This window comes from Ursus maritimus, unplaced genomic scaffold (assembly GCF_017311325.1).
Source record: "Ursus maritimus isolate PB19 unplaced genomic scaffold, ASM1731132v1 scaffold_8, whole genome shotgun sequence".
In the NCBI taxonomy this organism is placed as follows: Eukaryota; Metazoa; Chordata; class Mammalia; order Carnivora; family Ursidae; genus Ursus; species Ursus maritimus.
The window spans coordinates 20,044,988-20,059,383 of record NW_024426996.1 but is presented as its reverse complement, the minus strand read 5'-3'; the positions used below and the strand labels follow the sequence as shown (position 1 = coordinate 20,059,383).

At 35.4% G+C, this 14,396-nt stretch overlaps 1 protein-coding gene across 1 annotated transcript in view; it reads right to left on the bottom strand.

Moving 5' to 3' along the window:
- Positions 1-310: 310 nt before the first annotated feature.
- The window catches only part of ANTXR2 (ANTXR cell adhesion molecule 2), a 144,096-nt gene continuing 130,010 nt past the window's right edge, over positions 311-14,396 (bottom strand). The window contains exon 17 of the mRNA XM_008693271.2: positions 311-2,216. Coding sequence (XP_008691493.2) covers positions 2,178-2,216 — 39 coding nt within the window. The 3' untranslated portion in view covers positions 311-2,177. The remainder of the gene's footprint in view (positions 2,217-14,396) is intronic.

Below are 14,396 nucleotides of genomic sequence, written 5' to 3'. Positions count from 1 at the left end.
CTTTGGTGCCCTTAAATACCATTTATGGGTGTGCACGGATCAGAAATGAAGCGCCAGTTTAAGAAAACAGCAAAACGTGCTGTCCCGGATGCAAATGTAGAGCAAAGGTCTACAAGAACTCCTTGGGCGTGTATCAGGCTTCCAGGTCACACTTGCACACATGGATAATTAATGCCAATAGTATCATTTGTGACCATAAGTGACATCTTGGAACTGAATATGATTCTGTCCTGAAACTAACCAGGACAATTATATATTTAGCCAAACAAAGCTTGAGTTTATGTGGGCTTAAATAAAATGGTAGCAGAGGCACAGGTAAAATTTTATTTATGAATATGTAGACACATGACTTTGGATCCAGCCAGCCAGTGACATAAATAAACTTGAGCAAATGATTCAAGCTAGAGGATACGCATGTATATATATACTTGTGTGTGTAAGGCTTCTTGGAGCCGTGCCACAAATCTGGACACCAACCAACAGAATCACTCCCGTCCTCTGAAATTTCCATTAAGAGCACAATGGGGGTAATTACACCGGGATGCTCCGAATCACTCTTTCCGTCTTATGCACTCACATGCCCGCCAAACATGAAATGTTCGCCTTCTCCCTTCCAATGTGATGGTTGTTGAACTTATTTTTAGTGTCATTTGATAAGCCTTTGTGCTCGCAGAGAGACATCCCACTGACCCAGCCACTGGTCATTGTCTATACCAGTTCACATCAAAGCAGGCGCGCTTTGTCAGGTTTCCAGTCGAATATCCATTTCGCATCTGAAGTACAGTATCGAAAGTGACTAGATCATTTGAGCTTTTTTCTTCAGCTGCTGCCTTCTTCCTCCCCCACAGTGTTTCCGCTCACGCTAACATAATTTGGCATCGTCGACGTGACACGATGGTGGTTTTTCTAAAAAATTATAATACATACATTTCGATGTTTTGTAGTGGCCGACCCTCCTGAAAATTTAATTTATAAATTGATGAGAGGAGGTCTTTTTTTCTCTACGGAATCATAACCAAGGTAGCGTGCCCCTCAAAATCCAAGTAATGCGCATACAGTAATAGGTCATTCAATGTCAAAAGGCATAAAAAAGATGAGCAAAATCTTCACAGGCTGCTGCTTGCTGTTGCCTTTAATTATATTAATTAAACTTTGAAATTTTCATGCAAAGAGAGTTGCTGGCTTGTGACGCTGAAGAGCCCTTGGAGACTTGGAGGAAGGAAAAACCCTGAGCGGAAGCTTTGTGGTTACCGCTTCCTTTAAATTAAAAGCAAAACAAACTCCCGGTATGTTTACAGATATTAATGCTTTATGCACTACTAAACCCTAAACATAGAGAGTGGGGTAAATCTACCACTTCCAGGGATGAGTTCTCGAAGCACAAGTCCCTCACACTCCACTGAAGATCTCCAGTTAGAGGCTGTCTTCCTGTGGAATAACGCTCTATTAATTTTCTTCTTTTCCCGAGTGCATAATGAAAGAAAGGTGTCTTCAAACACCAAAGGGCAAAATCTTGCTTGCTACCAATACCTGGAGGCATCCTGTCTACATTTTGTCATGCGTGTGCACTTTTCAGTGTTAGAATGACAAGATTTTCCAGTCAGAAGCTTCCCGTAAGGCACACTGTGATAGGGGACTTGGGAGGATTTTGTCATCTGACATAGCTCTAAGGCGACGGACTCCTCTGTTTGCTTGGCCTGGTGGGAAATTTCATACTCGGCCTGCGGCGGACAATCTTGTGATGTAAAAACGCAAGTGCCATGTTTCCATGTAAAACACTCCTCTCTCCATTACAGATCCATCACGGGCAATTGTACCGTGGTCCCTGTTTTGATATCCTGTTCCTGCTGTTGTTTTTGCTTTTTCCTCCTCTCCACATTGCAACAAACTTTCTTGTATAAACCATAGCATGTAGAATAACATGAGTCTTTATTTTCAATGTCATGAATCATGAGTTACCACTGGGTTTCATCAACTCTCATGTAGATGGCAGAACAAGTATTTAAAAATGTTTGGTGCGAGCAAAGCAGAAGGCAGAGAAAACATTTCCTGACTGAGAGGAAGAAAGCTGTTCTTCCAAAAACTTCTGAAATGCACTTATTTTTTTTTTTCATTTGGTTGGAAATCAGCAGGGCGAAGATGTATCTTCATACCTTCTTGGTCTTCCTGCTTTCCTTTTACTGAGACGGAACTCGGGAGAAGTTTATGCACCGGCCCTAGAAAAGAAAAAAAAAATCATTATTGAATATTAAAGCAATTACAAAGAAGCATAATACCTACTTTTCCTACCATAATATAATAATGATCACGCAAGAACAGGTCAATGTTAAGATGAATCATGAAGTCATATTTTTCCCATTGGGTCAAAGCATGACGGTTCATTCAGATCTTTTCCACAGCAAGTTCATCTACACGATGGTAGGGGAAATTTAGAGTGGAAAGAACTCTATGTAAAATAGAACTGTGTTATTGCTATTTAAAGTACAGCATTACTATCTTAGCAATAAAAATATCAAAGCCAAACCCTATGTTTCCTTCTATAATGGATTTAAATGAAAGTGCTCCTTTCTGCAATCTGGTGCTTTTAAAACTGATATAAAACTGGTGCTTCTTAAATGTATACATGAGGAATGCACTTGAGAAGTAGGAAGAGGCTGAGGATCAGGATTCAGGGAGCAAGGGAAGAGATTCATCTCTTTCTGATTGCATTTTATAACTGGCTTTTGCAAAAGACTTAGAAAACCTGTCCTCTGTTGTTGACCATTTCTCTGTGCACAACTACACACCGTCATTCTGTGTCCTCTCCAAATGGTGACTATTTATTTGCATTCCACATTTTTAAAGAGACTTTGTCATTCCAACTCCTTAGCACTTCAGGAAAGGTTACGAAGACACACTGTTTCATACGTCATTGTAAATAATCTAAGAATTACCTGAAAACAAAGTTTTCAATTACTGATAAAGGATCCCCTCTTTCCCGCTCCTTGGTATGACCCTGCTGATACCCTGTACTACATAAATCACATCCAGACTTCTCAACAGGGCAAAAGCTACATACTGCTTTCTAAATTAGGGTAAGGATTGTCATTTTAGGAGACTTTCCTGTTTGTCCTAATATACCTGCTAACTTCAGATTTTAGAACTTCTCTTTATTTCTCTCTAAATATGAACAATAAATTTGTTTTAAATATCCAGTACATGGGAATATTTAAAAGGAACAACAAATATTGTTGGAGAAGAAAGCCTGGAACATCAAAACGGGATTTTGGTCCCTTTTCCTCTCAAAAACGGCTGCTCAATTGTAGTTTCCATTACAATCACCAAATTATACATTTTCTAAATAATTTGGAGGAAACATTATTACAATTGTTAATAGTACTACTTACTTTGTACCTGATGTCTACAAATAATATCTGTTCAAAAGGGAGTGTGAGAAAAGGAGAGACAAGACCACCTGAGAATGAAGTCAAAATCCTTGGTAATGCAATGGTCATAGGTCATACACTCAGACCATATTTTTGTATTGTCTACAACCGTCAAACAAGATCTTTAGAAAGAATATTAAGTGAAAAGATGTTCTCCAGATTAGCTAAGTATGACACCAAAAGCCATGGAAACATTAAAAATGTTATTTTCATTACATATTCCTTCTCTAAACATTTTTTTTCAAGGAGGACAGGTAGGAAAAATGACATAATAAATATTTGAGGAAAGCAATAAAACAGTGCTTCTAAGCCACAATAGTATAACTATATATGCAATAAGAAATAGATCTGAACTATGCTTATGAAAACAGTGATGGACATTAAAATTATGATCTTCTGGAGTCTTTCAAGAATCCAACAAATACATGAAGAATTACATTATGGCAGCAAAGACAGGAATTAATGACATCTTTTTCTTGTGTATTTATGGACCAAAAAAGTGAAAGTTTTCTCTCTTCTGCATAATTTTGAAAATAAGTTATCATGAATCTCTACTTTTACTTGAGTGTCATTGCTAATTAACTAGCTGTAGATACAGGGCTCCTTCTCTGACCACTTTTGTTCTACGCACCAGATTCATCTTAGTGACTCAGATTCACTTACTTTAAGCAATTGGATAGTTTTAAAAAATGAGATTCATAGTTCACCTGAATTCTTAAAATCACTTCAATGCCTAAATTATGGCAGACCTAATTATTTCTCATTTCATTTGATGAGGTTTAATTACAGACATACAAACTCAAATGAAGAAAACCCTATTGATTTTGACTCTGAGGTCCTGACTTCCACTCTTCCAAACTTTGGGATTAAGTGCTCATCAGCTAGGTAGAAAAAAGCTTGTCACTTCTGGTAAGTTTATGTGCTTCCTTTATATTATATAATGGCAACCATGACTCAGCCTTTCTTTTTGTGAGTTGCCTTTCAAAAAGCTCAGGCACATGACGTTCTAGAAGTTATTACCACCCTTAGTGTTCACTTTCTGGTATAGCTGTATCTTGACTTTGGCCCATAATTATTTCTTTATATTTATTCTGAAGTTTTATGATAGGTTTTTTCTTAAGACTTCTTTAGAAGTAGATCAGCTATAGTAAACGTAAACTAATAGATATTTCTTTCTTAAATTTAAACTTTCTTAATCATGAAGATTCCACATTGAGCTTAACCTTCAAAACCCTCCAACAAATGAATTACCTCAACTTCTACCTTACACAAAAAGGTGATATCATGTCTACTTCCCTTCTTTGTTGCCTTTTCTTATTCTGGTGCGACTTAATGAAGTACTTGGCAGATAGCAGATATCAAATGATGATTAATTTGAACTTAATCTGAGTTAACTTAGATAATTAACATAGAACTTGAAGTTTATACATGGAAGCATATTAAAACTATAATACTCCTCATAAAATCCCAAAAGTTCTTCTATAAGAATAAATACCCTAGTCTAATGACTGAAAGCTTTACTTTGTTTTCTTTGGCTTCTAAAAAAAATAAGCATAATATGATTCATTCTTTATAAACTTGAAATGTATTAACACATCAATTCATCTCTTAGAGTAGAGCTCTGTGCAGAATTTTACTCCCTACCCACTTTCCCTCAGCCTAAGAAGGAACAAAATGTATCAAGGATAAATTACAAATAAAACTTTGGTCATAACAAAGTCTAAATTCACAATTAGAATCTGTCAGCTTTAACTTCACTTAAGTGATTTTCAGGCATTTAACAAGTATCCATTAGAGTACGAAGTTCTGACATTTCTCCAGAAATCCTTGTTGGCAATTCCTTCTCTTGGGTCTCATCATACGTAGAAATGGGAAATTGATGCCCAAAATAAAACTGTCTAGTGCTGTTACTGCTCTGAAGTTAACTAAACAAGAGATGAAAACAAGGTAACAATAGCAACTGACATGTTTGCTGTTGGTTAAGTGCATAGACCCCAACTTTGTTAAAAACTTTGAAAACTGATTTCACCTTTCCTTTTCATTGTAGCCAGTAATAGTAGTGTTAGCCAGAGCAAGTGCCATGTTTCCCATCTCTTGGGCATTAAAATTCTGCTGGCATTAACGCTTGTGAACTCCTTTACTAGCTATCTGCACAGGATATATTTCACTGCTATAACCGTTATAGTATTATGCTCACCTCATAAATATCCATTGACAGGCTGAAGCATACAACTGCACTTTAGTTAGACTTTTCAAACACAGATCGCTGATTTATTTATATCTCACTTCTAAAAAGAATTTACTAAACCTTCATGCTCTGTGCAACTGTAAACAGTGATTCAAATTTAAAATTGTATACAAAACACAGATACATATAGAAAGAGACACAAAACAATTCAAGAGGTCCAGGAAATCATGATTATTAGGAAAGAATGCCAACTTGAGGACACAATAGGCTCTTTGGGCGGAGATTTTCTGCAGCAACTGTAGGTACAAGACTGAAGAGAGGGCACATACTATCATCTTTCTCTCTTTCTCATATATATGTGACAGAGATCTATCTATATATGAGATACATATATAGAGAGAGAGCAATTTATATATAAACACATATAATTATATATATATAACATATAATATATATATATAAGATAAGATAATCTGTATATTCTCTGCTCAAAATAAAAGTGCAAGATTTTGAGCTGAAATATAAATCCAGTCTCTTTCGTAATGGAAGCTCAACCTATAAATGCCCCATTTTATGGCGGAGACCACACCCCATATGGATATTCAGTAGATGTCATGAAGTGAAGTGCTGAGTTTGCTTGACAAATTTACTTTCAAATGGTTTTTTTCCCCTTTTCATTCTATTATGGCACCTGCAAAATTTTAATGACTCTACACATACTGTTAACATTTACTTTGTAAATATTCAGCTTGGTCTCCTAGTTTTTCTTGAGATTCAGGCATATAGCTGGAAGTTAATAAAACATCTAATCCATACCTCATAATAAGACATGAAATTGACCCTTCAAAGTTACTGCTTGTAAGACGTGTGTGTGTGTGTCTGTGTGTGTGTGTGTCACACACACAGACACACAGACACACACACAATTTTGACAGTTTTCCAAGAACACTGTTGACAATACCTTCTTGGGCCTCATGATACATTGTAATGGGAAGTAGATGCCCAAAAGGATTATATACGTAAAATCAGAATTCCATATATTCTTTTAGTTGGGCAATTCATAAGTAATGTAGGAATAATTTTCCACTTTCTAATCTCAATTAGAGTACTAATTGTATCTTAGGTTTTAAACCAACAATAAAAAAATTAAAATATAACTTAAAGCTAGAGAAAAACAGTATATAAGTTCCGTAATGCACAGTGTAGCATTATGGGTATGTAACAAAAGACTGAAAATAATCCAAATATCCATCAGTAATGGACAAGGTGAATTAACTATAAGATACAGATAGATAATGGAATATTATAAATCATATACAGCTGTTAAAAAGAATGAGGGAGATCTCTATATACAATTGTGGAATAATGGACAGGATTTATTAATGGAAAAAATCAAGCTGCATAGTATATACATTATGCTATATTTTATGATACAAAGAAGAAAAATACACTAGAATTGATATATACTTTTATTTTCAAATGGAAATAAAAAGCCAATATTTCCCTTGAAAATAGAAACAGTTACTGATAGATGGAAGGGGGGCCCAGGGTGGAGTGGAGAATAATGTCAATGAGATCTTTTATGCTATCAAATGCAATCATAAATATTTTACATTTTCAAAAAACATTTAATAGAAAAGAAATCCCTACAAACTAAAATAGCCTTCACTAAGAGCAAGTCAGAATGCTGCCAAAACTGAGGACATGGCAGGAAAGCTGAGAGAGATCCTTCCATAGTACATCAGGTTTTCCCTGAGAACATGGAAGTAGTCAGTTGAAAGCTGGGAGAAAGTCAGGACAAAAGAGAAATATTTCCCTCTCCAAAGGGACCTTCCCTTTGGAAGGAAACAGTGCACTGAAGGTCTGGGGAATGAGAAAAATAACCCTGAGGGACCCAGGGCCTTTTAAAATGATAAGACAGCAGCCTGCTGCAACTCGGGAGCAGGAGAACTGAGAAAAATCCCTCCAAGGTTCATGAGGCCTTCTGAGAGTGCAAGGCATTGGCCAGTCAAAGGCTGTAGGCAGGAATCAATATGGAAGCTGGTCTCTCAAGCTACAGAAAGTGGCAGCGGGTGTGAGTGAGGGGATGGGATACTAGCAGCTGGAGAGCAAAGGAAACTCCCCTGCAATCAAAAAAGCTCACAGGTGGCTGTAAAGCAGAGAGAAAAAGAAAAAGAGAGAGAGACAGACAGAGAAAGAAAGAGAGCTCTGATGGAAAGAAATCCTTGACATTGCCCTCAAAAAATTTTAATAGTGAACTAAAAATAACTAAGAAGGCATCAAACTGAGAACCAGCTCAGCTACAGATTAGCAACATGACAGAGGAAGTGACATGGATTACAAAAAGTTACTATGTTAACCCAAAAGAGAGCAGAGAAGGAGAAACAGAATAAAGAATGGACAGAACAAATAGATGTGAAATACAGAGATATAAGAACTGGAAACAAACTGAACCAAATGAATTGGATACATAACTACACCCAGAAAAAAATTATTTCAAGTGACTAAAACAGTATTTTGCCTGTGTATCAATAATAGGATATAATCCAAGAATAAATAGAGCAGCAAAGAAATGTTTTATTTCATTCATCAATCTTAACTTCACTAATACCATTTTATTAGTAGTATGTAGCCATGTATATAATAGGTTAGAGCAAGTAAGTACTTTAGCATTGTTAAAGCCAAGTTAAGAGAAAGGTGATACAAGCATAAATTTTAAAATACTCAGTAAAATCTCTTAATGCTAAATTAGGATTGAAAATATACCATAAATTCATGATTTTCTCAAAACGACTAAATTTTCTAGCTTTATGTACTAAAATGCTTAGACACAATGACAGCCCAATAACAATTAGCACCCCTAATATCCAAAATGTGTTCTCTAAATACCATTATCTACTAAAAAGATCTAGGGCCCGTCGGAGTTGAATAGATTATTCCCATTTTAAAAAAGAAAATGTAAAGGATGAGTCTGGAACATTTTATGCCAAAATAAAATAAATTTATGAAACACTAATGTGGGCCATGTCAAAAATATATACTAGGCAATATGATGGATCAGGCTTTTACCACCTGCTTTCTCTGATTTATCTTGGCATACCTAATAGTAGACCAACTGAAAAAGTGCGCAGCACCATTTGTGAATAATCCATGCCAAAAGATAAAGGCAAATCTGAATCAGAGTAAGGCAGTATAAAGTATCAGTATATATGAGTCCATTGGAAACCAGGACTGGAGGAGTTCTAATTGTATAAAAAGTGTTCAAGGTAGCTCTTGAGCACAGATTCAAAGGAAGTCAATGAAACTGTGACTACCTGGGGGAAGAATAATCCTGTTAGAGAAACCAAGTGCGAAGACCCTGGGATGAAAGCATCCTTGGCATATCTATAGAAAAGAGTGTGCAGGAACAGATTGAGCAATGGAGAAAGTGGAAGATGAGGTCAGAGAGGAAGCAGAGACCCTATCATGCAATGCCTTGTAGGAATAACTGATACAATTCCTCCTTTTAAAAAGCAAAGTTACTGGGCCACGTGGGTGGCTCAGTCGGTTAAGCGTCAACCTTCGGCTCAGATCTTGATCCCAGTGTCGTGGGATCAAGCCCCACATTGGGCTCCCTGCTCAGCAGGAAGTCTGCTTCTCTCTCTAGTCCTCCCCCCTGCTCAGGATCTCTCTCTCTCTCTCTGTTTTCTCTAATAAATAAATAAAATCTTAAAAAAATAAAAAGCGAAGTTACTAATTATACAAAGTTAACATCTGGATCCCTCTCATCTCTTTTACAGTAGATTGAGTTAAACTATTAAATGAGTTACTTTTCAAACTTAAGATTCACATGTATTAAAATATTCTCCCTCCCTTCTTCCTTCTCTCCCTCCTTCTCTTACATACACACACAGACACACACTCATTCAAAATAAAGAACTCAAATCCCCACCATTATATCAAATAATGGCTAATTGAAAACAATCCATATTTGAATTATGCATTTAGGAAAATGTTGAAAAATCCAAATGAAAGCCATATTACATCACTACTGTTTAATTAGGTGAGAAATAGAATAAATTAATTTATTCAGTGTGGAAGAATGCTGCATGAAAATACTAATTTTCATTGGAGTATTTCTAGACTTAAAATTTTATGTTAATATCACAGAGCAAAACTTTTACAAGCAATTCATGTAATTTTTCCTAGGAAATTAGGCATTGAGAAATTTAATTTGTCTTATCACACTGCTTTTAGCACATTTAAGAGAAATCCTCAACACTTACGTATACATCGTTAGCACTGAAAAAATATTCACTGAGAGATTTTCCTAATGTATATGACCCTAGGGATGCAGTGATGTATCTCTAGTTAAGCTTCTATGAATTAAATCCTCACTTTTGTGACCCTGAAACAGTATATGTTGTCCCACTGAAAAATTAATAACTAAAAATATGTTGATGATTTCAGCCTGCACTTGATTCACACAGATTTTTGCTAGCTCTCCACTTAAAAGAATTCACAGTTCTTTGGGTCATTTGACGGACAGCAAAATTCCCAGCTAATTGGAAATTAAGGATTTTTCAAAGAAAACCAATTACCAAACACTTTAAGTTTTTAAATTGATGGTGTATGGATAATATCAATTAAAGATACTTTACAGAAATGTATAGTTTTCAAATCTTCATTGTTAAGGACAATTGCAGATTACTGTCTAGAAGATTATAAATAAAAAATTTTTATGAAAAAATCCACCTTATCAGTTTAGCTGGAAAATTAGTTACTGAAATACTGCTTTCTTTCCGCATGGCAAGTATTTAGTGAACTCATTCCAGGCATTCAGTCCTAACAGAAGACATATGTATGTATTCAATTTTTGAGCAACAAATTTATGCTTCACTTATTTTTTATCACATGTTGGAAAAACAATTTTAAACAATTGCTGAAGTCATTTTTATATCTAATGAGAAGACATCCAAATCCCCAAAGTCAGGATTTAATTTTGCTTATTTATTAGAGACTAATATTTAGATGGATGATATGAAATGATACATGCTTTTCTATAACACATAAGTAACGTGGATTAAAATTCTTCACATTATACCTCTCCATTCTAGACCGCTAGCACAGCAGCCAAATGACTACATTTATTACTAAATTTATACCATGGAAAACAAAACTTCAAGCGGCACCTTAAATTGTATATACTAAAATTAGGCTGATAACAGCATGAAGTCTATCCCTGCTTTTATGTGCAGACAGTTTTCAAATACAGCCATAGGGATTTATATTGTAAAGACAGATACCACTGTGACCCAGATGTCGTTTCACTGATGAGTGAGAATACAATGGCATTTAATGGGAATCCTTTGCTCACAGTTTGAAAAGAAACTAAACATGCATTAATTTTGCCCCTTAATCAATACAGGCATTCCTAGTCTAAACAACTATCGACTAACAAGACTGACTCAAAATAATTGTGGAAATACTAAGCCATCTCTAGAGATATAATTAATCTAACATAATTTCCCCAAACAGAAAGAATAAACTTGCAAAGTTTAAACATTTATACACAGAAAAGCATATAGATTCAAATAAGTAAACAAACATGACTTGAAGTGATAGTGTTTCCAACTACTAATAACTTACTGGTGTGTTTATAGGTACTTCTACGGACAAAGGACGGTTTGCTTCTTGGGCCACAGAACTCAAAAAAGCTAAAGATATGTACACAGAAGAGCCAAATAACAAAAAGTGATTGATTTTGATTAATCTCCATTTGACTCTCTATATGTAATTACTCAACGTAAATTCCAGAACTAGAAACTGGAGTTTAGGTCTATCTACAAGTAGATCTAGTGTTTGTGCAAAATAGATGATAGATGATAGAATGATTGATAGATAGGAAGATATATAGATATACTGATGTGAATATAGAGTCGATATTCAGTTAGCTTAGAAAAACCAATTCTGCTATTCTAAGCCAAAATGATTTTTTAAACCAAAAATAATATCATTAGCCCAATATCTTACCCTACTGCAAAAAACAGAGACTCTGGATGATAGCAGAGTTTGTTCAGCATTATAACAGCTCTCCTAATTTATTTTTAACAAACAAATCTTTGTTTAAGCTTCACCTTCTTTCCTAGACCCCGACCTGATGTTTTTTTCCCACCATTTTGCAAACTCCTAACACAGTGTTCACCATACAGTTTAAGTGCTTAACAGTATCTGCAGAGTTAATAGCTACTGGGTTTGAAATATTAAATTTGATTAACACAGCTAATATCTCTCTGAAATATATAACTGACATCGATATCCATATGAATATTGAGATCGTTCAATCTAACAACAGAATGATTAGCAAGCTATAAAATAAAATACAATGGTTCACTTGTCTAAACATAGAAACACAAAACTATAAAACTGTACTTCAGTTTTTGCTAACTGACTTGTAATTCAGCAATAGTGGCCATCATTCCATGGACAAAAGTCTTCCTGGCTTATTTCGAGACATGAATGTTCAGGCCATCCTAGATCTCCCAGTTCCTATATGCCAACCCCATGGTCAGGCATAATAGGGAGATGGCTGAACTGCAGGGTAGAATTGTTCTAAGCTGGGAAACGAGTAGGCATCACAGAGGAACTGAACTTGATGTCAATTTTAAATGGAGAGCAGATGGTAGAAAGTGAGGTCTGTTTCGTGCTTGAAACCACCAACGGAGGAGATAGAGATAAAAGCAGATATTATAAGTCCATTACGATTCTTAGCTCTAAATCACCACATGTTTTGACAAGCAGGAAGTAATCATTATGAGCAACCTGACCACATGTAAACATATCATGAAGTAGTGAAACATTTAATCAGTGCCCACTTAATTAACTGATTTCCTGGGCATTTATTTTCCTTTATCCCTCAGTTATCCCCTGTCAAAGATATCAATACTTGAAGAAACATGATGTTTCTTCACACAAGTGGCATACTACTTGCTATCTCTACATGTGTTCATAAAATTCCAGAGACTAAGTTATGCATTGGCGAGGGATTATTCCACAGTTATTAGTTATTAATATCATTGAATTTGAAAGCACTATAGCACAATCCATGCCGATTTTCCAAAACATGTATTTTAAAAACATTCTCAACATTGGTGGCATTCGCTGACAAATGTGAAAGCTTACGATTTAATTAATACTGAGCTCTTTATCAACAAGTAAAGATTTGGGCTTAAAAAGACTGAAAACATTCTTTGAAAGAACAAATACATCTTGATAAATCAATATCCATTAATACACCTTATTTAAAATTAATGAGTGTGTCTTTAATCGGCAATGCACTGTTGGAGTTGTTCTTCCTTTGGTGAGAAGGTTTAGAAAGTTATTAATTCTGTGGCAGGACTGGAGCACAGAACATTTGTCAGAGTCAGGACCCATGGAAGGAAAAGGCAAGAGACTGTCTCTTGCCATTGCAAAACCTCTAGTGTTCACGAAACTTGCTTTCTTTAAATTCAGCCCTTGGTACACTTTTTAAATAGGAAAATGAAAATTCACTTCCAAGACCTTGCCACTTTAAAATATCTCTTTGAAACAAAAGAGAGGGAGTCATGCATCAATACAATGCCATAATAAAAGCTGTGCCAAGCTGTCATACTTTAACCTGGCATCCCATCGTCACACACAGAAAGGCTATGTGAGATGACAATGTAATGTGTTGCTTGAATGGCATCCCTGAGAAAAATCCAACTGCAGCAGCACATTTTTAGAATTAAATGTGAACGATTGGTCATTCTAAATATATATCATTGTATTTTTTCGACAAAGGCAACACCTATCTTTGGAACTTAGAGAAGACTGAATGAATAAAATATTCTTGTATTGGCAAACCCCAAACATGGACCATTGTATGAGCATTTTTATTCTCTTCTGACAACATCAATGCACCTTGCAAAAAGAAAGCCAGATGTTCATTCTATTCAGTGCTATTAAAAGTCTGTTTTACAGACTTAAATTATATTCACTGGGTTTTTTCTTTTTTCCAAATGATGATGGCATTGAAGCTTTTGATAATGAAGAAAACATATTTTTATGTGGATTTTTTGGTACTTCTAGCTTTAAATATACAGTTTAACATACGTTTAAAACAGAGCATATGGAAATGATAAAAAGCAAATCTGAATTCCAGGCTCAAATATTGGTTCAAAAGCTACTTTACAGTAATTTCAAACCATGCAGGTTACTGAGACTCAGAAGTAACAGAAACATAATCTCTTTGTTGTAATCACACTAACCTTCAGGACTTAAAATTTCCACAGTTAAGAGGTCATTGTTCAGGTCCTCCAAAATTTATTCATAGGTTTTAAAAGGATTATATCATGAGAATCTTTCTCTTTGTGTGACTTGGGGTCATTTTGTAATGAGCAATATTAAAAATAACACCTGTGCAAATCAGCCAGTGACTAAACTAATTAACAGCAACCAGTGAGTACTATTAGTGTAATAATTTCCATGCATCCACTTAACTGCGTTATCAGAGGTGGTGTCTATGAACAAGAACTGAGCAACCAAAGTCTGACAAAAAAAAAAATTTAACATCTTTCAGCTGTTCTCAAGACAGCTTTAAAAATTTTTAAGCATGTTTCCTTTGTTGCTGTTTGCTTTTATGGAGAAAAGACAAATTATACCTGACAAAATGACCTTAGAAATGATCTCCCACCAATCAGTGTGTTCTTCAACAATCACTTCAATGTCCCAGGTCTTTATGCTGGGAGAACTGTATCCTAAAAATTGATCCAAAATGTTGGCTT